This window comes from Balaenoptera acutorostrata, chromosome 8 (genome assembly GCF_949987535.1).
Source record: "Balaenoptera acutorostrata chromosome 8, mBalAcu1.1, whole genome shotgun sequence".
Classification (NCBI taxonomy): Eukaryota; Metazoa; Chordata; class Mammalia; order Artiodactyla; family Balaenopteridae; genus Balaenoptera; species Balaenoptera acutorostrata.
Genome location: NC_080071.1, coordinates 105,546,648 through 105,573,017, shown reverse-complemented (window position 1 = coordinate 105,573,017; position 26,370 = coordinate 105,546,648). Strand labels below are relative to the sequence as shown.

Here is a 26,370-nt window from a genome sequence, read left to right as displayed (position 1 = left end):
TGATTCCATGTGATTTAGTCAAAATGACCCACATCAGGTTAATAGGGAGTTTTCTTCCCCTGTGATTTTAAAAAACATATTCTTTTATTACTTGGAGAAAGGAGATATGTATCTTTGCCTCTAGAGTAACCAGGTAGCTATGATTTGCTATTAGATTCCTGGCCTCCAGTTGCTTCTCATAGTAACAAGTATTGGAATGGGTAACACTGACAAATTCTTCTTGATTTGGAATGTCCTGTGATTTGAAGAAATGGCTTTTGAGGAGAACTGAGCCTCTCTTGGTCAAAACTTGAAGAGAGGACCTTCCCATTTTGCTATTCATTCTCCACCAAAGGCTAGTGCAGGGAGGAGAAGTGGACACTGTGGGTGCCCGGCTCTGTCTTGAACCCCAGCAGGACTCCTGGGATCACCGATGTGCACTGCAAACTTATTTGACCATCATTGCTTTGTCCATTATCTGGGGATCTTCTCAGCGACTATTGACAATTAACTCCCTGCTGTGAACTAGACCTGGAAAATTTAGAAAACTGACTTCTGACACTTCCCTTTTTATTCCCTTAATTCCTTAATGCCTACATCTGCTGTAATTACAGCAAAATTCAATTATAATGAAAATCCAACGGGGCGGGGGGGTGGGGGGGGTAAAATGGGATTATGGTAATTGTTAGAATGGAGAGGCATAGAAATAGGTTTCAAAAGCTTTCAGAAAAGCTATCTAACCAAAACAAGATCAATGTGGTTGGCTGCTAATTAAAGCAAACAGACAAAGGAGCGAAGGCAACCTGGCTGATTTTTTTGTGTATGAGCTTTATTAAAAGGCTTACATTAGTCAGCTTGCATTTTGAGGACTGTTAAAATGTTTTGTTCTTCTGTCTCTAAGGAAAGCATATAGAAATTGAAACTGACCTTCAACTGTATAAAGGAGGGATGAGAATTCTTAAAAAGGGAGGTAACTCCATGGAGGGTAAATACATTCAGACTCATTTATAGATAACCACTTATCTGAACATTTGGGAATTCCAGAGGCCTGTGGATGGATGTTCTATTCGTTTCAATCTGTTATGGGAAAAGGAGAAGAGGACAATTTGATAGTGAGGAAAAATATTTCTATAGGTGTTTATATAAACATACTGAACATTTTTTAGACTGATTTCTCTTTTAACAGATGACTTTCTTTAGATGCTTTTGACTTGGGAATGTTTTGGGGGGGGCACATGTTTCTAAAGATTGCTCATGTCTAAATAACTGCGGTAAAGACAGGCATTCAGGCACACACAGTTAACGACTGAGCTTATTTTCTTAGACAAAGAGCATTTTCTTTAAATTTTTACAAGTGATTTAAAATATTCATGGATTGATAGACGGTCATAATGAATGGTGATCATTAGGATTATATTACCAGATGGGCTTTGTTCCAAAGGAGCAGAGCCCTCACCCATGGAATTTTATTTGCAGAGTTTAATGAGGGAAGTTTAATGAGGGTGATCTATTAGACCTGGCTTTGAATGCCTGCTTTGCTCGGGCTGGTGAGCTGGGACCTCACTGAGCCTCCCGTAGCTTTATGTAGAAGACGCATTCACCTGGACATCTTCTCTTGACCAGCTGATAGCATACCTGGGCTAAGAATGTGTCTTGGGACAGCTTGACTATCAATTCCTAGTGACCATTTTCTAAGTGGAATGAGTTTCTCTTTGCTCTTGTCCAATAGCAAAATAAAATATGAATATCAGCTCATGGATATATTGCTTTCTAGTTTCATTGTAAAATAAATGACCCCCGCCCCACAGAGATATATAAAGAGTAAGATAGTACTTTTATTCTCACAGTTTATTATTAACAGATTATCAATTTGGTCTATTTATTTCCAGAACTTTTTCTCTCTATAATAACAACAAGGACAATCACAGCAGAAACTACACAAGTTACTCTGCAATGTGTTTTATGTACTCAGTAGTATATTATACAGGAAGAACTTTCCAATGTATGTATTCATTTTAAGTGCCTCATAGCATTCCATAGTTTGGACGTACCATTATTTATTTAAACATTCCCAAAATGGTGAAGTATGTTTCCATTTTTAAATTGTTAATAATGATAATAATTTTACATATATCTTTGTGCATGTAAGAAAGCATTTCTGGGGCATTATTCCAAGAAGTGGAATTGCTAAATCAAAGCAGGTTCATAATTTAAGGTCTGGAAATGCCACTATATCCATGGCAATGGTCTTCACACTCTGCATGAACAGTGAGGAACATAACAGGGAAACATTGGCCAAGGTTATGCAGGGACAATGTGTTAAACAAGAAGAAACACCCAGAAAACATAAAGAAAATAAAAAGAAAAACTCCAATATTAAAAAAAATATATATATATGCAAGTAAAGGGAGGTAACTCTTTTCCCCTCACACTTGCATATTAAGAAAAATAAAATAAAATCCAAGATTTCCTAGTTTTAAGGAAACAGATTCACCTAAACACTATTTAGGGGAGTTTAGGGCATTTTGGAGGAAATTTTGGCTAGCAGATTAAACCTACAATTTGTTATTTTCACCAAAAAGTACCCTTTAAGGTGACAAAGGGACACACAGAAGCGGGGGGATCAGAGACAGAATTCAGTGCTTCAGGCTCAGCAAATGGAAGCCACTCCCAGGGATGCTCTGGGCATCGTACAGAGCCTGATGGGAGAGCAGGGGGCAAAGGCGGGGGCCCAAGGTCTGGTGCTGTTCACAAAGGATGAATTTTGTAGGCAGGTTAGATGGTTCACAGGTTTATTTTTTGTTTCAAAGAGTTAGATTAAATTTCTCAGAATTACAAATTCAAAACCCTGTTGTTTAAGCTTTTTCAAAATTCAGCTTATAAAATTGTATTCTACGTATAAGTCTAACAAGTATCAGCAATCAAATCGCAAAGACTTTGAATAATGGTTAATGCCATTTATGGATTTGATTATTTAAATGCCTTCAAATATCGTAAGCTACATTTTTTTTGAATTTTTGAATTTTATTTTATTTATTTTTTTATATAGCAGGCTTTTATTAGTCATCCATTTTATACACATCAGTGTATACATGTCAATCCCAATCTCCCAATTCATCACACCGCCACCCCGCCCCCCGCCACTTTCCCCCCTTGGTGTCCATACGTTTGTTCTCTACATCTGTGTCTCTATTCTTGCCTTGCAAACTGGTTCATCTGTACCATTTTTCTAGATTCCACATATATGCGTTAATATACATTTGTTTTTCTCTTTCTGACTTACTTCACTCTGTATGACAGTCTCTAGATCCATCCACGTCTCTACAAATGACCCAATTTATAATATGTTTTATTTACTCTCCAAGTAGTTTAATTTATGACATTAAAAAACAGAATACCAAATATTTATCAAAGTTAAATATTCAGAAACATAAACATTTAACTTTGATGAAATCAATTTATTTGAGATGTTCTAATAAGGAAGATTTTTAGGTCTAAATCAGTTATCTTACACTTTTTAAATTGGAGTTGACAAGGCTCATACTTAAATAAGCCAAATTCCCTTAAAAATTACAAATACCAAATAATTATTAAGAAAATCTTTTCAAGGTTTTAATAGAATCTTGCTACAAGAGGAAAAAAAAACCTATCTCAGGCCAATTCAGAGCTCCAACTCTTGGCAGGTCCTATTTTATGAAAAAGGAAAAATTAGATATTCCTTGTTAGACATAACAAAAGTAGTCAATTAATGATTATTAAACTTCTTGACTTGATGCAAGACTATTTAAGGTCCTAAGTAAGCTTCCTCTTAAGGGTTACAATCTACTGACTTTGCTCTTAATCTTATTAAAATTCACTATAAATATGCTTAAAGAATTTTTTCAAAGTCAAGAATGCTAGTTTCTTCCCAGAAAGATGCATGATGTAGAAGTTTCTGGCCAAGATCACCTTTGGTACCATTTTTTTTTGTTTCTTTCAGTACCATGTTCCTTCTTCACCCAAAAATATTAATACTAAGGCTTTGATTATCTTAAGCTGTTGATACTGAATTTACAAATTTTGGGGATTAGAAATTTTATGCCTAAAGTAGGCACTTATTATGCTAAGAGATGTACATGCAGACATTATCCTTGTTGGTGGTGCTCCTGGACCACCCTAGCCCCTATGCTCAGTCAAGTGCTCCACACCATTGATAGTGGGCTGGCCATGAAGTCTGTATCCTTGTATTCAAAGACAAAAGATGAATCCTGAATGCATTTTCCATTTTGCTTAAGACCGTGATGTCTCTGCATTTTTCTATATTTGTAAAATTAGATAATTCTTAAGTTTATGTTAAATAATAGGTTAAAATTTTGAATTTTTGAATAGGCTAAAAGGCTGTGTCTGGCTCGCATTAATAACTTATAAGGCCCTTCGACCAAAAGCAGGCAGAGTATAGAAACAATCTCATTAACTCAGGTAGACTTAGCGAATACAGAAAAAAGTCTTTGTTATCTGCAAAAAATAAAATAAAAACAAGAGCAGAGCAGGGACAGGGGTCATCTTCTTAGCTACTTATTTCAAAGATTTCACAAATCAGTAATAAAAAGTGGTTGAAATAGAATCAAAACCTTCTTTCCCCACCCTTCACCACTGTATGAGATTTACAGAGTAAATTATATATCATTATGCTAATTATATAATAAATATATACTTGATTCTCTCCTGTGGATTTATTTATTCCCAGTTAACCCATTTGTCATGGCCATCAAGACCTCTTCTCCCACCAAAAATATATTTTAAGAACTCTAAACTGACAGCTCCAAGTTTGCTAACTAGTTTCTGAAATCAGCGGGAAACTGTGTGAAGCGCCCCCTCCCTGTCACCCTTTGCAGAAGTGATGCTCTAAGATGCATGCTTGGAGTTCACTTTAAGGAGGTAGATCACATGGCATTTGGTGGTGGAAAGACTGCACAGTGCTTGAGAGTACAGGCTTCAGTGACAGGTGGCATAGCTCCATCACTTCATACACGGACAAGTTATTTACTCTCATCTTGTCTTACTATCTTCATCTTTAAAACAGAGAAAATAACACATTAATACATCTCAGATGTGATCATGAGCACATGTTGAAGTTTCCTTTCAAGGGGAAAGACTTCAAGAAAGCCAAATCCACAACGCCTCAATCTTGGTGGAGATATTTTGTAGGAGACTAACCATGAATGTTTGGTTGAATGTGATTAGGTTAGTCACAAGGCTGGTTAAAGATCATTGCACTCTTTAACATCTGGTTAAAGGTAACAAGAGCTAGATGGGTAAATTGAATTTCCCAAACAGACTTCTTATCTCATTAAAACTTATCAAAAATTGTACACAGACTTATCAGGAATGCTAGACATGTCTTCAAAGGAGCGCTAAGTTGCATCATTTCAAAAGCATCTTCAATTTGTAGAAAATTATCTCTGTAAGTACTTCAGAGATTGTACTTACAAGTAATGAAAAGAAATTGCATCATTTACTCGTAGCCTTAAAGGCCACTAAAGAGGATCGCATTCATGGTGTCCATCTTACTTCTTCCCTCCTCTGGGTTTCTGTCTCCTCTCTCTAAATTGCTTCTTGCCTGTGGTTGCCCAGAAAGCTCCCTTTACGTGTCTCAAGATTTCTTCGCTTAAAAAAAGGTGAAGCTCTTTGTCTCCCCTCTACCCCACTCAGCTCTTATTATGCTGCTCAGTGTCAGGCAGGTAATAGTAAAGGTGAGATGATAGGCTGTGGTTAGCTGAAGAGGCTTAGCTAAATGAGGACAGCTTCAGCTGGCTATTGCACCCCAGGCATACGAAGTTTATTTACTTATGCAATCAATAGCCACTTATTGAGTGCCCACTCTGTTTACTACATTGCATACTCAGTGAACAAAATAGAAAACAACTTACGCCCTTACGGAGATTACTTCCTTTGTGGGAAGACAGGTAACAAATCATAAGCTTAATGAATAAGCAGAGTGTATATTGTGTTAGAAGACAGGAAGTGCTAAGGATGAAAAAGTAAGGGAGGCTGGGAAAGGGGATTGGAGGTGCTGAGTGAAGGAGAGTTGCAATTTTATTTTATAATTTTTTTAAAAAATTGAAGTATAGTTGATTTACAATGCTGTGTTAGTTTCAGGTGTACAGCAAAGTGACTCAGATATCTATCTATCTATCTATCTATCTATCTATCTATCTATCTATCTATCTATCTATTTATACACACACACACTCATATGTATATATATATGTATATATGTATTCTTTTTCAGATTCTTTTCCCTTATAAGGTATTACAAAATACTGAGTATAGTTCCCTGTGCTATACAGTGGGTCCTTGTTGGTTATCTATTTTATATATAATAGTGTGTGTCTGTTAATCCCAAACTCCCAATTTATCACTTCTCCCCACTTTCTCCTTTGGTAACCATAAGCTTGTGTTCTATGGCTCTGGGTCTATTTCTGTTTTGAATGTAGGTTCATTTGTATTATTTTTTGATATATTCCCACATATAAGTGATATCATATGATATTTGCCTTTCTCTGTCTGGCTTACTTCACTTAGTATGATAATCTCCAGGTCCATCTTTGTTGCTGCAAATGGCTTTATTTTATTCTTTTTTATGGCTGAGTAATATTCCATTGTGTCTATATACCACATCTTCTTTATCCATTCATCTGTTGATGAACATTTAGGTTGCTTCCATGTCTGGGCTATTGTTAATAGTGCTGCAATGAATCTTTTTTTTTTTTTTTTTGCGGTGAATAGTAGTGCACATACCTTTTCAAATTATAGTTTTCTCCAGATAAATGTCCAGGAGTGGGATTGCAGGATCATACAACTTTAAGTAGCATGATTGTGGCAGGCTTCCTTGAGAACACCGTTTTATCAGAGACAAGAAGGAGGTGAGGAGTGGGCCATGTACACATGTGGGGGAGAGCATCCTGGGCAAAGAGAACTTCAGTGCAAAGACCCTGACAAAGCAGCATCCCCGGTGTGCTTTAAGGACAAGGAGTTCAGCATGGCTGGGGGAGATGTAGAAAAGGGAGAAGAGTAGGGATGAATTTGGAGAAGTGATGGGGGTACAGATTAGCAGGAACTGGTAGGTCGTTTAAAGATGTTGCTTTTACCTTGATTAAAACAGAAAGCCCTTGAAGGGTTTCAGTCTGCCTTAGATGTTAATAGGATCTCTCTTGCTCTTGTGTTGGGGACATACTGAAGGGATCGGAGATGGAAGCTGGTAGACCAGTTGGCTGATGATCACAGTTGTTCAGGCAAGAGATGCTGGTGACTCAGACCAGAGTGGTAGCAGGAGGTGATGAGAAGTGGTCAGATGCAGAATAGATTCTAAAAGCAGAGCCAGAGACATGTACTCGTCCCTCAGATGAGGGCTGTGAGGGAAGGGGGGGACTTGCAAGTATTGGGGTCCGGAGAGTGGTAAGTATGGAGTTGCCCTCCTCTGATAGTGAAGGATGTGAGTAGAGAACTTGGGGGCAGGAGGCGAATTACGAGATCAGAAATTCAGGTTTGGACATGCAGTTTGAAACATCTGACACCCAAGTGGAACTTTGAAGCAGGCAGCTGGATTTATGGGTCTGGAATTCAGGAGAGAAGACTGAACTTGAAGTATAAATTTGGAAGTCACTGACATGGAAAATCATGAGATTTGCAATGACTGTTCTCAGTAATCTGATCTTCGTTTAAGAGAAGCCAAAAATTCATATTGATTCTTTGAAACTTTCTAAATTATAAACATACTGACTATATTTTCCAAAACTATGTTGTTTCCCCCTGCTTTCTTAATGCTTTTCCCAGGGTTGATCTGCTCCAGCTGGAAACTTGTGCTTGGCCTCAGTGAAAGCTAAGTTAGGGAAAGAACCACTCTGATCTTTCTCAAGGAAAAGGGCAGGCGTCCCTTTGTTCTTCCTAATGCCCAGGGGGGCGAAGTGTATTTGGCAGAAAATATGCTTGTCAGGATGCTTGAAACTGGACTCTAGTCTTTGGAGTAGGTCAATCTCTCAGTATCCTGTAAAATACTCTCTTCTTTGAAGCAGCTTATCTGTCTCCCTTGCTGTGCATCTTTAAGGAGAAACATTTTCTTTTCCTTCATATCTCCCCGCGAACAAGAAAGCACACCACCAAACAACTGTGAGCCAGAACCATATGCCACGGGAGGCTGGACGGGACCATTAATGAGATCCATGGGCCTCTCCGGACAACTCTTCCTCCCACTTCATCTCTTAACCTGGATGGCCCACAGCTCCAACTAGCAATGAGCCTTCTCTTTTGGAAGAAGTTTTGATTTCGGGGAAAATTATACATTCTCATATAAAACTCGTATAACACTTTTGTCCCTGTTATATTTTTTTTCTTTTCTCCTTCCATTCCTAATTCTTTTCTGCCTTTTCTTCAACTCTTCCGTTCATCTCCCTTCAAATTATCCACATCCTACTTCTAGAAAGACGCAAACAGCTTCTGATGCGTGTGCCCTGCTCTCCGAGTCGTTGCTGGCGCACATCATGATGCTTCTTTGGGCTTCTGAAGAGTATGACATCAACAGTTGTGTTTATGCTGAAAGCTCTGTTTGTTAAACATCGTACACCACAAGAAGGCACATCTGATTCAACTACTTATGAAATATCATTAGGATTTTAGAAGATAGTTGTTCAGCATGATTATCTCGTAGCAAATTGAATTCAGTGCCTTACACCTAAGATTGTGACTGTCCTCACACTTAATGAGTTCTATTCACTTCCGTAGTTCCACACTGACCTCTTTCTGCGTTCATATCTCAAGTGGTCAGTGCATACCAAGTAGAAAAAGAAACAAAACACCAGTTAAAATGAGCTGATTAAAGAACATGGAAATTATACGCCTAAAACTGCCCTTTTTAAATAAGCCAATTGGGGTTATACATCTTTCATTTTGAGTGTCTACTTTACAAATGAGTTTTTCTAATCACAGTGTGCATTGAACCAAAATGAACCAAGCTCAAAGGCAGCCCTGTAAGTATTCATTCAATGTTTTCTCGTTCTAGGAATATTAGATGTTTTTCTTTCCCCAAGTGCTCTTTTTCCCTCTCAGAAATACATCACTTTTTTTGAGTGACCATAAACAAATGAATTTCTAGCCTACATATTCGTTGGTAAATTGAGTTTAGTAACACTGTAATACAAGGTCTGTGTGAGGCTTTTTAAATATGTTCAAAGTACCCAGATAGTTCTTATACTTTTCCACAAGATCCCTCCCCCTACACGCCCCACTTGGCTTGGCAATATTGAGTTTTAAAAATATTTTAAAGTGTAAAATTGTAAGGAAAAATGTGTTTCTATTGCTGTTTGTATTTATAGGATGCTGATTTACAAAAAGTTAAGATTGTTAGTTGGAAATAAGAGAATCCCAACTCAAGGTAGCCTGAATAAATAGGGGGTTTTCCCAGAAAGATCTTGGGTTGTCTCACAGAATCTAAGCTAGATTGAAACAACCAGCCCTCAGAAAGTTCAGGGATACAACCTAATCTTGGAAACAGCAGAGATCTGCCATACAAATATTGTCAGGATTCTCTCCATCTGTCTTTTCTGCTGCATTCTGGACCTCAGCATTTTTTTTTCTCTCTCTTTTTCACTGCAGATAAGCTTTCTTCTCATGGCTGAAAACATGGCCAATGAGAACTTCTGAGTTTTTATTTTATAGCTTCAGTCATCAAAAAAGGGGCTGATCTGAACTTTCTTGGTGCCAAAACCAAAAGAACTATAGGATAACTACCTACTGACCTGGCTTTGCTCAGCTTTCCATCTTTAAAGCAATTAACTTTTTGTTGGTGGAGGGAGAGGAACAGTAATACCATTGTTTGTCAATCATGGAATCTGACTCGTGTGTGTGTGTGTGTGTGTGTGTGTGTGTGTCATTGCAGGAGGGGAGTGGGATGGGGTGGGATAGAGCAGCCATAGACATATCATGTAAGAATTTGAGAGGTTCAGAGGGGAAAGATCTTGAGAAAAGTACACTGCAGGAGAAGCAGTATTCAGAAACAAGGAGTTCTGGATGCAGAAGAAGAAAAGGTGTGGAGGAGAGTGGGCCTTCACAGGCTCTCTATCAGGGCACCGCCAGAGGCAGAGGTTCTTGCTTGGATTTTGTTCGTGAGGCCACTGATGCTTCAAGTTTATCTAACTTCCCCACAGCACAAGGTTACTGGTGTCGGGGGTGGGGGGTGGGCAGAAACCTGTGGTTTATCTGAGTAACAAGACTGTTTCTTTTCCACCAAGCTTGGTGGGGGAATCCAGAGGAAGGGTAGAATTTGGAGTAGGAAAAGGCTCATTTTTAGGTTTATTTATTGATTGGTTGGATTTTGTGATCATGTTCCAGAGCAAAATTACTGAGTCCCTTTTGCCCCCCTTTTTTTCTGTGTTTTTAAGCCTTAGCTGGACACCATGGAGTTACCAAAAGGCTTTTCCCAAACAGAAGCCCTGTCAGCACAATAGTGTGTTTGCTGTGCTGAGCAGAAAATTTCTAATAACATGTCTGGACATATGCAGGAATATTAGCTTCTGGGCTTTGAAACAATCATTGCTGGAGGGTTTCCTACCTTGGTAGGACACTTGGGGTAAATCATCTTACTTTTCCTTGCCTCACATTTTCAGAGGCTGCACAATGAACCCTTTTGTCATATTATACCACTTCTGTGATTTCACTGTTTATACCCTGTCCCTGTTGAAATTCATGAGATTTTACTCTTCCCGTAAAGATCGTTTTCAAAAATTTCAGTGTTTAGCATTGATTTTACTCTTAATTTTATTTGTTATACATATTGAGCACTTGCCTGGTTATTTTTTAGGAGAACAGTACCCACAGTGTAGAGATTTTGAATCATGTATGTAAGAGATGAAGAGAATTACCCAAAGACACCATGTAGTAAATTGCTGAGCTGGGATTTGTGCTCAGATATATGTAACCCTGAAGTCTGTGATCTTTGTCCAGAAGAAATGAATGTTGCCTTCACTCCCCTTAGCCCAAGTGACACTTAATGTTTGTCCTTGTTATTTTTGCAGTATAAAGTGTTTGTTTTACTTCATTGTGGCCATGCTTCATATCTTGAATTTTCACTTAATCCAGTCCCAGTCTGTTATAATCCTTTTTGCTAACATCATTTGTAGTAGCTTTATGATAGCCCGTTAATATTATGTACTACAACTTTCCTAAGAAATCTTCTCATGTTGGAAACTTACATGGATTCATCACGACATCATTGTGAATAACGATAATTAGCACACATAGTTTTATGTTTTGAAATACATCCTTAAGATAGAGCCATCTAAGGGTGATTTCTGGGTTAACTTATATGAATGTTTCAGAGAGTTTTTAAAGTGTATGGTGAAAATATTTTTCAGAATAGTCATACTGTTTCCATTATAAATAGTAAAGGCCTCATTTTAAGGGTGTTATTGGCTCTGTTAATAATTATAGAATTTCCTAGTATGTTAACTGAACAGATACCATTTTTTCAAATTCATGGGGAGTTTAAAATAGATTCCTGGCCGTCACCCAAAAAAGAAGCAGGAGGATTATGACCTCAATTATTTGCCTCTTTCCCCTTTCCTTTAAAAATGCAAAACCTTTTCAAAAATGCAAAATTACAGGGCTTCCCTGGTGGCACAGTGGTTGAGAATCTGCCTGCCAATGCAGGGGACACGGGTTCGAGCCCTGGTCTGGGAAGATCCCACATGCCACGGAGCAACTGGGCCCGTGAGCCACAATTACTGAGCCTGCACGTCTGGAGCCTGTGCTCCGCGGCAGGAGAGGCCGCGATAGTGAGAGGCCCGCGCACAGCGATGAAGAGTGGTCCCCACTTGCCGCAACTAGAGAGGGCCCTCGCACAGAAACGAAAAACACAGTCATAAATAAATAAATAAAAGAACGTGAATTTCTTAAAAAAAAAAATACTTTAAAAAAAATGCAAAATTACAATCTTTGTCTATTTTGTGCTACGGTAAGTGAAAACCCTTACAAATTCTGACCACTTCAAATTAACTTTAAGTCAATGAACATGTGCCCCAATGCTGAAATGCTTTATTTAATTGCCTAAATCAGCCCTGAGCCTTTCTTTTCCCAGTAGTACCAGATGGACCCACCTCTTGTGGTGAAACCATTGTCTTATGTTCACGTATTCAAGTCTCACTCAGGAATGGGAGTATAGCAGACCGATTTCTACCATTAATTCACGTAGTTGGATATAAGACGTTTTTGTTTTTCCCCTTATTTCAACTGATTTGGTTTACTTTGTCTGATTCTGCTCCATCTCTCAAGGTGTTTGCCAAACTACTGTGAACACGGAGGAAGCTGCTCCCAATCCTGGATGACCTTCTACTGTAACTGCAGTGACACAGGCTACGTGGGCGCCACCTGCCATAACTGTGAGTAGACTCATGCCTACCCACAGTAGAATGGGCAAAAATCCACGAATATCAGGGATAATGTCAGGATATATTCAACATGGCGTGGGCACGTTTTATTCATTCCTTCAGTTTGTGTTCCTTTTTTTAAAATTTTTTGGCTGCATTCAGTCTTCATTGCAGTGCGCGGGCTTCTCATTGCAGTGGCTTCTCTCGTTGCAGAGCACGGGCTCTAGGCATGCAAGCTTCAGTAGTTGCAACACGTGGGTTCAATAGTTGTGGCTCTCGGGCTCAGTAGTTGTGGCTCACCAGCTCTAGAGTGCAGGCTCAGTAGTTGTGGCACACGGCCTTAGTTGCTCCACGGCATGTGGGATCTTCCTGGACCAGGGATTGAACCCATGTCCCCTGCATTGGCAGGCAGATTCTTAAGCACTGCGCCACCAGGAAAGTCCCCAACGTGTGTTTCTTGAGAGCATACTCTATGCCAAACACTGTGGTGAGCACGGAGGATACACAGTTACAAAGCCATATCATCATGAAGCTCAAGGTCTACCAGGAAGACAGACAGGAAGTAGGATAAGTGTTGAGGTAGAGGAAAGACAAGGTGCTGTGGGCACACAAAGAAGAGCTCTGAAGTCAACTGCATTGTCTACATGGGTTAAGTTAGGCTGTGCAATAAACAACCTGCATCTCGGTGGCGTAAGTAATGAGCAGTTGAGTCATGCCTGTGTTACCTGCATATCACAGGTCTGCAGGGGACCCTCTTCCAAAGGTGTTCTTATTCTGGGAAGCTGACAGAGACTCCCATCATCTGGAATGTTGCCCTGTCAGGGAGAAGGATGCACAAGGAAACATGTATTTTTAAAAGCTTCTACCTGGAAGTTTCTACTTGGACGTTCTACCTGGAAGTGGCAAATGTTACTTCCACTCGTGGAATCATTGGCCAAATAAAGTCCCGTGAGCACCTAACTTCAAGAGGGTAGGAAGTGTCATCTTACCATGGTATCTGAGACAATAGAACCAGCATATTGGTGATAAGTACTAACAATGTCTGTGTGTCCATGTTGAGGAGGCTTCAGATAGAAGGTTTGAGCTGTTCTTGTGGTAGGAATGTGGCAGACAAGGAAAAGAAAAAAGGAAACTGAAACTGCAAGTAGTTTCATGTGGCAGGAAAGTTCTGACAGTAAGTGGTAAGAAAGGAAGCAGGAAGTGAGGAACCTGGAGCACACAGAGAATAAGGGGAGAGGAGGAAAAAGTAAAGGAAGAACAGGAGCCCCGATTTCCATAATTCGATAGTCTTGTCAGGGTCACCAAACAAAAAAAAACACATGACAAAATAGAGAAGGTTTGCCATTTGGAGAATAGTATGTCAAACTGTGTGAAATGAACTGTAAGTGTAACTGACAAAGATGTAATTGGAAGGTGCTGGCTACAGTTGTGGGAGATTTCACAGAAAAGGTGAACTTCGAAATTGACTTAGAAAGTAGAGGAGTGGGAGAAGGGCCTTCTAGAATAATGTAAGAGCCAAGCCAAGGCTGGACCTATTCTGAGGACTTCAGGGAGACTGTCACTCAGGGCCAGATCTCACCTGTTTTCCTTAAGTCCCTGCTGTTCCTGGCATGGCACTCAGAATGCAGATAGGGAACGGTAGATGCCAGCTGGGCTAGAATCAGACTCTGATCCAGGATGAACAGCGCTGATGATCTCATCCCTGCAGACCTCTCAGCCTTCCTATGGCCTCTTCTATGCCTTGTAATGTAACATTCACCAGTGGTGACCACAGAGGAGTCTAAGCAAATCAGAGAAGAATTAGGCCATTGGCCATCATGAGATGACATTATTACTGTTAGTTGCCTGTAGAAGTGAAAAACACTCTCTGGCTTTATAATGATATAACTTACTTAAAATTTTCTATTTAGAGATTTGGAACAGTGAACAACGGAATGAGAGAGATTAAATTTAATTTTTAGCAAACTCTTATACTTGAACAAGGACATAATTTTAACACTCCGGAGCTTGGTTTTCTCACAGATCCTGTAAAGGAAAACTAACAAAATCTTGTGGACCATTTTAAGGCTAAAATTACAAGTTTTTACTTAAGATTCTCAATTAATACCAATCTATAAATTTTTAAAAAAATTAATTAATTAATTAATTAATTTTTGACTGTGTTGGGTCTTCGTTGCTGCATGCGGACTTTCTCTAGTTGCAGCAAGCTGGGGCTACTCTTCATTTCAGTGCACGGGCTTCTCACTGCGGTGGCTTCTCTTGTTGTGGAGCACAGGCTCTAGGCACGCGGGCTTCAGTAATTGTGGCATGCAGGCTCGGTAGTTGTGGCACACAGGCTCAGTAGTTGTGGCACACAGGCTTAGTTGCTCTGCAGCATGCGGGATCTTCCCGGACCAGGGCCCGAACCCGTGTCCTCTGCATTGGCAGGCAGATTCTTAACCACTGCACCACCAGGGAAGCCCCCCAGTCTATAAATGTTGAGTCCGGTTCCAGAACTGTTATCCCTAAACAGCCAAGAACAACATATACTTGGACAGATACATTGTAGGACACATACAGCACTGTCCAGATTATATGGACAATGCTCTTGTAAGAAGCTCAGAGGCAACCAGAGTGGCCATCAGTTTAATAGTGAGATGAGAGAAACTTGAAGATTTAAGTCAAAACTATACAAATACTGGCCAAGTCATATGATAACATTCCTATGATTTGTAAAGCTTATTCTGTTCACTTTCTCCTAAAGTAATTTAATAATATTTTGAGAAGTTCATCTCTATGGATGCTCTCCTCCTTTAAATTTATCCATCCATCATGCTAAAAGCAGAAGATTTCCAACTCTATAAAAAAAGCGTGAACTTAAAAGTCGATGGATGTGAGGTGCTGATTTTTAAAGGAACACTGTCAAAGTTGATGAGCAGGAAACTTAACATACCAAGCCTTAAAAATCTCATTCCCTTTTTATCCCCCTTTCTGTGACATTACTCAGGGTCTATACCATGGGCTGCAACACTATTAAACCCCTCCTTCCCTTCTGGGCACCCAGCCAGGACAGATCAGAGGTGCTTGGGTGGCTGTGAGGTTTGGATGCCTATGCAATTCAACAATTTGTCTCCCTTTAACTAATCCCTCTTCCTCCCCCCAATTGGGTGAGGAGCACTGTTTTGTGTCACGTGTGTAAATTGAGTAAATCAAGTCATGCTTTCCTGCCTTCAGAAAGTCTGTGTCCCGAATGTAGGTCATCAGAAATGAAAGCTGCTAAGATACAGAAAACAGAACAGAGGATCCCCTCAGGTAAAAGCAAAACAAGCAAGTTCACAAACCTGCTAGTGTGGAAATGGCAATGCCCTTGGTGTGTTGGGCTTTAATTCCTTGAAACAGTCATGCACAATCAGAAGAGTCAATGCAAGACCTTTAGATTTGTTAGACATTTATAATGATAGTTAAAACTCATAATTTCTTGACTACTGGTCTTTTGTCTTTTCGTGCTCTTTAGGATTAATTTGGTTTTTTTCATTCTTGGTGCATCCTAGTAAATGTGAACCAATAGGGCTGACTAAGGACAGAGATAATTCGCTTCTTTCTATCTAGCTTTGTGGATAAGAGAGGGGTCTGGCTGAGAAGGAGGGTATGATGAACTCTAAGGAATGGTACAATGGGAATTCCCAAAGTCCTTAAACATGGTAGGTTGATGTTAAAAGTAGAGATATCATTGTATTTCAATTTTCTTTCCTCCTTACCTGATGACATATAAAGAACTTGGGTACACAAGTTATGTTACTTTTCAAACACACTTGGTTCAAAGCCTCTTGCTTAACAAGATATGATGATTATGTGGGCAATTCCTCTCCAATCTGTGGCAGCTTCCCCATAGAAGAAGGAAATATGAGACCATCACTTATCCCATGAACTGACATTAAACATTATGTCTGTAAGTTGCTTTGGTCAGCAATTTTCTCCCCTAAGTTGTATCCTATTTGCCAGAGGGAAAACTGAAGGTAAAATAATGTTTTCAGTCCAGATTAAGTCCTGGCAACCCACCCAGTGATCAGAGACTTCCGATCACCAGAGCTGGTTATTGGTTTTCTAAAATGTGCAAGTTTAGAAGGTTGTGTAATTGAAGCCAAACTACTGAGTACTCAAGGTGTATCTTGGCCATGGTATATTATGAATCCAAGTTAAGATTAAAAGGAAGAAGTTTTGTTATGGGAGCTTAATCATAGATTAGTCTACAACATAATGATAAAGTGAGGTGGGTATTATTATTCTCCCCATTTTATAGATGAGCACACTGAAGCCCAGAAGATTATGTATCTTCTTCAAGGTAACATATTTAGCAAATGATGGAGCTGGGATTTAAATAGAGGGAGTCTGGCTGTGATGCAAGATAAGCCCTATATCTTATTTCCTTTCTCAAATAACGAAGACATTTTGCAAACCTCTGTATATGAACTTAGTGATGGGACATTCATGACGTCTTTCATACTGCTTGAGACCCAGTAGGATATTGTGATACCAGATAGAAAATGCAGTTCTAGAAGACTGAGAGGTGAGAACGTTTTTGTGTTGTAGAATAATCATGAAATCATCCTGGAAGGAAGTAGGTTGAGTCAGCACTTGAAAGACAGCTCAAATTAAAATGGATAAAAGGAAGAGGGAAGCCTATTGAAAACAGAGGTTGCCAAGAGCCAAGGTGTGATGGTAGAATATATATGCTGTGATTTGGGACAATGCAGATGTTTGCCTGGCTCGAGAAAGGGAAAATAGGTCTCTTCATTCATTCCTGAAGCCCAAGTGGTATTCCCATAAAGCACTTTCCCCTAGGGGAAATCTGAGCTCACTTCCCTTTATTACCAAAGCTTTTCACACGTTATTGCAGTATCTATAAATATGACTTTAATGACTGCAGAATAAATAGTCTATTTAATGACTTCTTGTTTTTATTCAACCATTTTAATCTTTTTTGGGGTGGGGGATGAGGAGCCCTGTGTTGTTTGCAAATATTTATTATTCTAACCAATACCACTGTGGGCATCTTTGTGCTTAAATAAATTTTAACCCCACATGTTCCATTGTTTTCTTGAACTGGGCATAGGAATGGCATATTTGAGTCAAAGATTTGGAATCATTTTAAGGATCTTGATTCATATTTCAACTAGCTTTCCTAAAGTCTTGCTACAGTTTATACTCTGATCACTATTTTTTGAGATATGTTGTTTCACCTTCTAAGCCAGAATTGTTTACTATATGTTATAAAACTAGTTTACATGTTTTTACTAAAACATTTGCATACTTTTAAAATTAATTAATTTTTGGCTGCGTTGGGTCTTCGTTGCTGCACACGGGCTTTCTCTAGTTGCCGTGAGTGGGGAGCTACTCTCCCTTGCGGTGTGCGGGCTTCTCATTGTGGTGGCTTCTCTTGCTGTGGAGCACGGGCTCTAGGCGTGTGGGCTTCAGTAGTTGCGGCACGCAGGCTTAGTTGCTCCGCGGCATGTGGGATCTTCCCAGACCAAGGCTCGAACCCATGTCCCCTGCATTGGCAGGCGGATTCTTAACCACCGTGCCACCAGGGAAGTCCCATAAAACATTTGCATATTGATATGGAAATTATTATGGACCCTCATGATGAATTCCAGATGAAGAATAAGGTTTTATAGGTGAATTATGCAGTAGGAATAAGATTATCTCTACAGAACTGTATTTAATCATTCAGCAAGTATGTACCTTTTGAAAGCACATCTGGTGTCAGTAATCAGGCAACTGGCAGTGACTCTCACCTTGAACGGACTCGGTAAGGACCCAAGTACCTACTCCTCATCTTCCACATGTCTCCTCATGAGTGGGACTATCCTTGATCTCCTCAGTATCTATATCTGATCACATTCACATGGACCCTTTTCCAGGGTCTCTTCACTGTTTCTCAGCCTTTGCAAATCCCTTTTTACCGTGTAGCCTCTCCGACATCCTAACAATGCCTTTCAGCTCACTTTTCAGCTTGGCAAGAAGATGTCTGCTTTCCTCCTCTCCCAAGCTTGATATAGTGCCTCCCCCACTGGGCAATGAATAGCCAGCTATTGATTGGAAGCATATCAAGTTGTCTGGCGATCAGCCTCTAAGGTGGCCATCAAAGAGGGATAACACTTTAGCTATTTTAGCAGTAGGTAAATGGTCCTCTCACTGCATGATATTTCATGGTTGAAATGAAAGGTTAGAGAGGGTAGGGGATTCTGGTAATAAGAGGTTTATTTAAAAGCAATACTCATATCTCTTTGCTCAGGTCAACTCATATCCTAGTATTATTCTGTGGGTTTCCTATCAAGATCTAAAGAAAATTTATCTCCAGGGTTAACCCTGAATGCCATCAGCAGCTGTTCTAAGCTGCAACTAGCTACCTAAAGTAGAAGAAGAAAAACAAAAACAGGAATGCATGTTTTTATCTTTTTATTTTATATTGGAGTATAGTTGATTAACAATGCTGTGTTAGTTTCGGGTGTACAACAAAGCGATTCAGTTATACATATACATGTATCTGTTCTTTTTCAAATTCTTTTCCCAGTTAGGTTGTTACAGAATATTGAGCAGAATTCCCTGTGCTATACAGTAGGAATGAATTGTTGAATCCACACCCTGCTTCATTTTATGACACTAGCCTTTAGTGTCATCATTACTTTTATTCATGTTAACTCCCCCACTGAGACTCTAAACTCCTTTAGGGGAGGAACTGTGTCTTGCTTACATTTGTACTAACCATATCTAAAGAACTGGTGACATCCAGGGCATATCGTGTAATTGGTAAGACAGACAGTTACGCAGAAAAAGATAACTCATTGTGCCATTAAATGGGGACTCTGTAAGGACAGGATGGTGTCTGAATCTTCTCTGTGTCCCCAACCCTTTGTCTAACCCCTGACACATCGTAGGTATCTGCTGTTGGCTGTATACACGGATGGATAAATCAGATAGGAGCACACAGTAATGTGGAGTTACTGGGGTAAGGACACTGTCCCTTTCTGGGGGAGGTGAGAAAGTTTTCACAATAATTGACATTTGAGCAGAGGCTTGAAGGATGAGAAAGAACAAGGGGCACAAGGGACACAAAAGACAGAGACACATGAAGTGTCGTGCAGCAGGGGGTACTATGAGCTGCTTAGCACAGCTGGAATCTAAGGTGAAATGGAGGAAAGGAGAGTCAGGATTTGCAGACAGAAGAGAAGATGGGTGATCGATTGAGAAGGAGCTTGTTTCTCTGTTGAGCACCTAGGAGCCAGCTACAGTTTCTTGGTTTTGTTTTAATGCTGAGGATTGACTTGCTAATATATATTTCGTTGTTTGTTTTTTTATTTAGTAAGTTCTTTTTGGAACTCTGTCATAGTATCGTAGAACATGCACTGAAGTTGGAAGACAACTTCATCTTGGGTGCAAGGGTCCAAGTTGGGTATGTGTTGGGCGCAAGGGAGAGAGACGATGCTATTTGCAATTATGTGAGCAGCAAATAATGAGAGTCAGAGCAAGCTAGAAAGAAGGGACCTGACTTGAAAGGCATATCTAACATTGGATCAAACAGACTTGGAGACAAAGCGAATACAGCAGAGAGAAGGATGGCTTGTAGCTTTGTAGCTTGGAAGACTTCATGAATGACTTAAGTCCCCAGGTCGCTCTGGGCCTGACAGTCTCACGTCAAATCCAGGCTCTACAACTTACAAGATGTATAACCTAGGGTGAGTTATGTGAGTGCTGTGTGCTTTAATGCCCTCGTTGTGATATGTGGCTAGTAATAGCAGCCACGTCATGGAAATATCATGAGGATTAAACAAAAGAATTCCCATAAAGTATTTAGCCTTGTGCCTGGCAAATGCAAAGCCCCTGATCCATGTCAGCTACCATTTGAACAGATGGAAGACATGCAGACCGAGGCGAAGACTTTGCAGATGAAATCTTCAGTTCAGTTTGGGGCATGATGTTTGCCTGGAGAGATGTTACCTATGCAGAAGTACCTGGACATCCCAGAGTCAGGTCCCGGGGGCAAGATCATAATCACTGGGTGTATAGTTGCTGAAGCCTTTTGAATAGTTGAAATCAATCAGATATGGTGGGCCAAGGGTGGACACTGCCAAGTAAAATATTTTAAGGAGCTCAAGAAGAGATACAATTGAGACACAACTAAGAAGGAAGTGTGAGGAAAGAAAAAGGAAGAATGAAGAAAAAATGGTAACCTAAAAGGCAGAAGAGTAGTGTTCTGAGAAGAGATTATAAACAGAAATGTCCAAGCAATGTCCCCCAGGTTACTTCATCATGGTGCTTGGTCATAGTTGAATGGCTGGATGTTTACATAAGAAGTTGGAGAAAAGCACAATAAGTGAAAGAAAGACAACGGTTTTCAAAACTTTATTTTTTAATTAATTAATTTGTTACTGAAGTATAATTGATTTACAATGTGTTAGTTTCAGGTGTACAGCAAAATGATTCAGTTATATATAAATATATATTCTTTTTCATATTTTTTTCCATTATAGATTATTAAAAAATATTGAGTATGGGTCCCTGTGCTGTACAGTAGGTCCATGTTGGTTATCTTTTTTTTTTTTGACTTGTACCTATTTATTCTTCTTTTTTTTTAAAACATCTTTATTGGAGTATAATTGCTTTACAATGGTGTGTTAGTTTCTGCTTTATAACAAAGTGAATCAGTTATACATATACATATGTTCCCATATCTCTTCTCTCTTGTGTCTCCCTCCCTCCCACACTCCCTATCCCACCCCTCCAGGTGGTCACAAACCACCGAGCTGATCTCCCTGTGCTATGCAGTTGCTTCCCACTAGCTATCTATTTTACGTTTGGTAGTGTATATATGTCCATGCCACTCTCTCACTTTGTCACAGCTTGTATAGAGTAGTGCGTATATGTTAATCCTAAACACCTAATTTATCTCTCCCCACCACCTTTCCCCTTTGGTAACCATAAGTTTGTTTTCTATGTCTGTGGGTCTATTTCTGTTTTGTATGTAAGTTCATTTGCATCATTTTTTATATTGCACATATAAACGATACCATATGATATTTGTATTTCTCTGTCTGACTTACTTCACTTAGTATGATGATCTCTAGGTCCATCCATGTTGCTGCAAATGGCTTTACTTCATTCTTTTTTATGGCTGAGTAGTATTTCATTGTGTATATATTTACCACATCTTCTTTATCCCTGCATCTGTTGATGGACACCTAGGTTGTTTCCATGTCTTGACTATTGTAAGTAGTGCTTCTATGAATATAGGGGTGCATATATCTTTTTGAATTAGAGCTTTTCCAGATATGTGCCCAAGAGTGGGATTGCTGGATCATATGGCAACTCTATTTTTAGTTTTCTAAGGAAACTCCATACAGTTTTTTATAGTGGCTGCACCAATTTACATTCCCAGCAACTGTGTAGGAGGGTTCCCTTTTCATGAGACTTTGTTGATTGATAGCTATCATAGGTGTTATCAGGATCCAGGTGATGCAAAACCATTACCTGCCATTGAAATGATTTTACTCTCCTTCAGGAGGAAAGACCAATATCTTTGCATCCGTTAATAAACAAGTAATGCAAGGTGGTGTGCAGTTATGTGCATGGGTCTGACTGCAAGGTGCCTGCAAGTCTCTGAAGAGAGAGATTAGAGCAGGATGAGCTGAGGTGAAAGGCTTCTTGGAGGATTGGTCTGGCCTGGACACAAGGGCGGGACTTGGGTAGGCAGAGAAGTCTTAAGAGAGTGTTTTTCAAGGGTGAGAATCAAAGGAAAGATTTGAAATAAGGAAGAGTATGGAGACTGTTTGGGTTTTACTCAAGGCACAGCATAAGGGCAAGGGAAGGAACATTCCTTGAGCTTCTTTTAAGTGCCATGCACTGTTCTGGGTGGCTTATACAGGTCATCTCACTCTCTGAGGCACCCTCACATCCTTAGCTCTAACCTTGTTAGACTGTGACTTCTTCAGTCAGCAGGGTCTTCACATATGCAAATCTCCTGACCAGAGATTCTTCTTACACTTTCTTTGCTTGAGTAACTTTGTCAACTCCTGCAAGAAGCCTGCCCAGACCTTTCCTAGACGTTGTTCCTCCTTGTCTCTTTAGCACCCACTCCCAGAGAATTGATTCCACCATATCAAAATGAAATGTTTAGTTCTTGTTTTTCTTCCTACACTGCCAGTTTTCCATGTGTTCCTCTCTCTGGCTCCAGCTGGCACATAGTAGAGGATCAATGAATGTAAACATCTTTTGATGGCCCAAACGCTTAAAGCCACAGAGCTGGTGGAAGTGGGATTTGAACTCAGTTCTAGATGGTTTGAAAGCACTTCCTCTCCACATTAAAACATCTCTAAGTGTTAAGTATGACCTATTTAGGGAAATAATCTAAAAAAGAATGGATATGTATATCTGTATAACTGATTCACTGTGCTGTACACCTGAAACTAGCACAACATTGTAAATCAACTATACTCCAATAAAAATTTTTTTTTAAATCTCTAAATGGAAGAAAGAGCACACTTAAATATTTTATGGAACATGGTAGCATTATAAACAAATGGATATGAAGACTTCTGATTCGACAGGAGGAGGAATGAAGGTTGTATATTCACCTCGGATCGATTCTCTTCCTTTTGAGCATATCTCAACGATTTAAGCGTTTCCCACAGTCATTTCCTCCATGGTGATTTGTTTTATTTGTTCTTTCCTTCCTCTTTCTCTCCATCTCTCCCTCTACCTCCCCTTCCCCTCTTTAATTGAAGCTGCAGTAAAGCTAACTTCAAATACTTACATCGGATTGACAATGTGCAAAAATGTAATCACAAGGTTTGGCTTTTTTCCAAATCCTTAGAAGCAACACAAGATCCCAAAATATGAAAGAAGATAATTAACTGGAGATAATTTAATTATTGATGTTGCCTTCCTTTGGAGAACCATTGATATTTACTTTGAACACTGAACGGGAACAATGCACATTTATTTCTAATGCATTTCAGTCAACAAAAGACTGATTGCCATAGAAATACAAAGCTCTGGTATATCCCATGAGTTAGAAGTAATCTGGACTGGGTATATACATATTAAACTCAATATATAAAGACACATTTTCCATCTGTGCCTCAGCTTTGGATCCAGACAGATCTAGGTATAGTTATAGCTTTCTGGTCTTGGACAAATTACTTGCTTTTTTTCAGCCTCGGTTGCTTAATCTCTAAAATAGTAACTCATTTAACAGTTATTGTGTGGATTAGAGGTAGGGGACAAAAAATATCTAGCATGATATTTGGGATTTGGCATTTCCGTGTTAAATGGTGTCTATTATATATTTAAAATTATGTGTTTGAAAGTTTTGGTGTACTTTTCATATAAGATACATTCAATAATTTATCTTCCTATGCAAATCATAAGGCTGTAGGAACGCTTTTTTTTAAAATTAATTAATTAATTAATTAATTTTTGGCTGTGTTGGGTCTTCGTTTCTGTGCAAGGGCTTCGTCCAGTTGCGGCGAGCGGGGGCCACTCTTAATCGTGGTGCGCGGGCCTCTCACTGTTGCGGCCTCTCCCGTTGCGGAGCACAGGCTCCAGATGCGAAGGCTCAGTAGTTGTGGCTCACAGGCCTAGCCGCTCTGCGACATGTGGGATCTTCCCAGACCGGGGCTCGAACCCGTGTCCCCTGCATTGGCAGGCGGATACCCAACCAGGGAAGCCCTGTAGAAACGCTTTTTACACTCTAGATTACTAAACAGATATTAGGTTCTGGCATAGGTGTTGCCATTGGTGAAAGAACAGAGAGGTGACTGTCATAGAAGCCCAGGCTGGGATCAAGAGAGCTGAGTCAAATCTATTTGTCATAAATGACCCTAGGCAAGTCACATACTTCTTGTAACCCATATTCCTCAGGGGTACAATGTTGATTATCATGGATTGTACATGGTCACTATGAAGGGTTATTTTGATTTGCCCCAGTTGTATGACTCGGAACAAGTGTGTTGACACCCTGTAGGGTCTTGCAGTTACGCCTTGCAATAGCGTGTTATCATTATACTGTACAGTTGCTATTTCTCCTCTTTGCCATTTTCTGATGTTCTAGCTCAGAATAATATTTGCAGAGATCATATAGCCCATATCTTGACTGTGGTTTAGAAAACACTGAGTACTCTTTCATACTCTTACTGGCTCCAATAACCTTGAAAAGTAAAGCAAGTGGAAACATGAGGGGTGTGAAGGTCACAGATGTTTTAAGCTCTTGCATACTTTCTTTGAAACTTGTGGTTGAATTGAACTACTGTGATTGTTATTTGGAATGGATCAACTAAAAGAATAGTAAGAGTAATAAGCAATAAGAGAAGGAGAAAACCAGTGTGAATGCTTAAAATACTTTATCAATTCTATTTTAAATAATAGAGTAAGACTGGACTATCTAAACTGTGATGAAAGAAAGGATTTCCCAGGGTGCTCAGTTTGAATCTTGCAAACATATTTTGTGTATGTAATTCAGAGATAAAATTCAGAAAAATATGCCTTTATCCATTAAAATTCTATAATGCAATAACACTGTGACCTATGGCAAGTAATTCCACTGATCTGAGCCTTCCTTGTGCCATTTACCAAAGGAAAATAATAGACTCTGTCCCTTATTGCGACTGGCATAAATTCATGAATCAGTGGGTGTGAAATCCCTTTGACAAGTATGATTCTAACCCTTCCTTATGAATTCCTTCTTCTTATACATTACATCATTTTGTTCCCACGGCAACCTTGGTGAGGAACAAAGCAAATATTCAGAGGAAGGACCCAAGATTCAGAGTGATTTAGAATGGAGAGCCCAAGGAATTTCAATGATAAGACCTGAGTAGGACTCAAACCTGGATATTCTTATTGTCTCTGACTTTGTCAATGTGAGTATCCTGCAAAAGGTTCTCCAGCTATATCATGCTCCAGGCAACATAAGTTGTTTTTAGTGAAATTCTAAGGTTAATTTAAAGTTTAGTTTTTGTTCCTTGTTTTCTAAGACATTCTGAATCTATTACTGCTCAGCTTCAAATCCTTCATTGTCCCCATGATCTCAATGATAAAATCCCTGCCTCTCAGCTCAGTAAGTGTGGCTTTTCATCACTTGGAACCCTCCTAAATCACAGTAGTTTTAGTTATGTCCCCATGTGCATCAAATTATAGTAGCTCTCATTGACTTTTCATTTCTTAAATGCATCAGATTCTTTTTATCACTCCATTCTTTTTTTTTTTTTTTGGTCAAATGTGTTTTTATTTTATTTTTATTGAAATAGAGTTGATGTACAATATTATATAAGTATCATTCCATTCTTCAGGTCATGAATTTTCTTCCTAACGTTTCTTCTAGATCATTCTTTATTCTGCCTCAGCACTTGCCCTGAGTATCACTTTCGCATGCACAAGTGTTGCCATAATTGATCTTCCGGTCTTTATTTGGCGTTAGTTTGAGCTTCTTGAGGTTAGGCACTTTGGTTTTTCACGCATGTGTCCCCAAGACCTAGCCCTAGGTCTGTCATACTGCACACACAAAACAAGGGTTGAGAGAATGGAGTTCCTATTTTCAACTTGTTTGCACTTCCTTGAGGTGTATTTATGTATCTACTGCATTGAGAGGAAGTAGAAAACAACAAATCATCTGATACCCCCAAGGCATCTGTTAGGCTTTCTTTTCAATTGGATGGAAGAACTGAGGCTCCTGCTTTGGATTCAAAGCATATTTCTTAAAGATCCCCACACCAAGTCCCCTATTAGTTCTCAAACTGGCTTGTAAATCATCTTTCCATTGGCATAGTTGTAATGCATGATTTTAAGATACTAGTAGAAATGGGACGTTTGGATAAGTAAATATATGTGGAAAATGTAAAAAGAAAATAAAGCTGTCCATCATCGTAGCAGGACACACAACTGAGTTTATTAGTCTGTCAATGGAGGAGATGTCAAAGTCAGTTTTCGGCAGCACAGATGTCCTGCTGGCAGCTAATGC

At 39.4% G+C, this 26,370-nt stretch overlaps 1 protein-coding gene across 2 annotated transcripts in view; it reads left to right on the top strand.

The window, feature by feature from the left end:
- Nucleotides 1-26,370, top strand: part of CNTNAP5 (contactin associated protein family member 5) — an 881,311-nt gene that overhangs the window by 535,959 nt on the left and 318,982 nt on the right. For both annotated transcript variants that reach the window (XR_009009129.1, XM_007169254.3), the window contains exon 11: nucleotides 12,283-12,389. Coding sequence is in view for 1 of the 2 variants with exons in the window: in XM_007169254.3 (XP_007169316.3) it covers nucleotides 12,283-12,389 (107 nt within the window). In the remaining variant the exon portion in view is untranslated. The remainder of the gene's footprint in view (nucleotides 1-12,282; nucleotides 12,390-26,370) is intronic.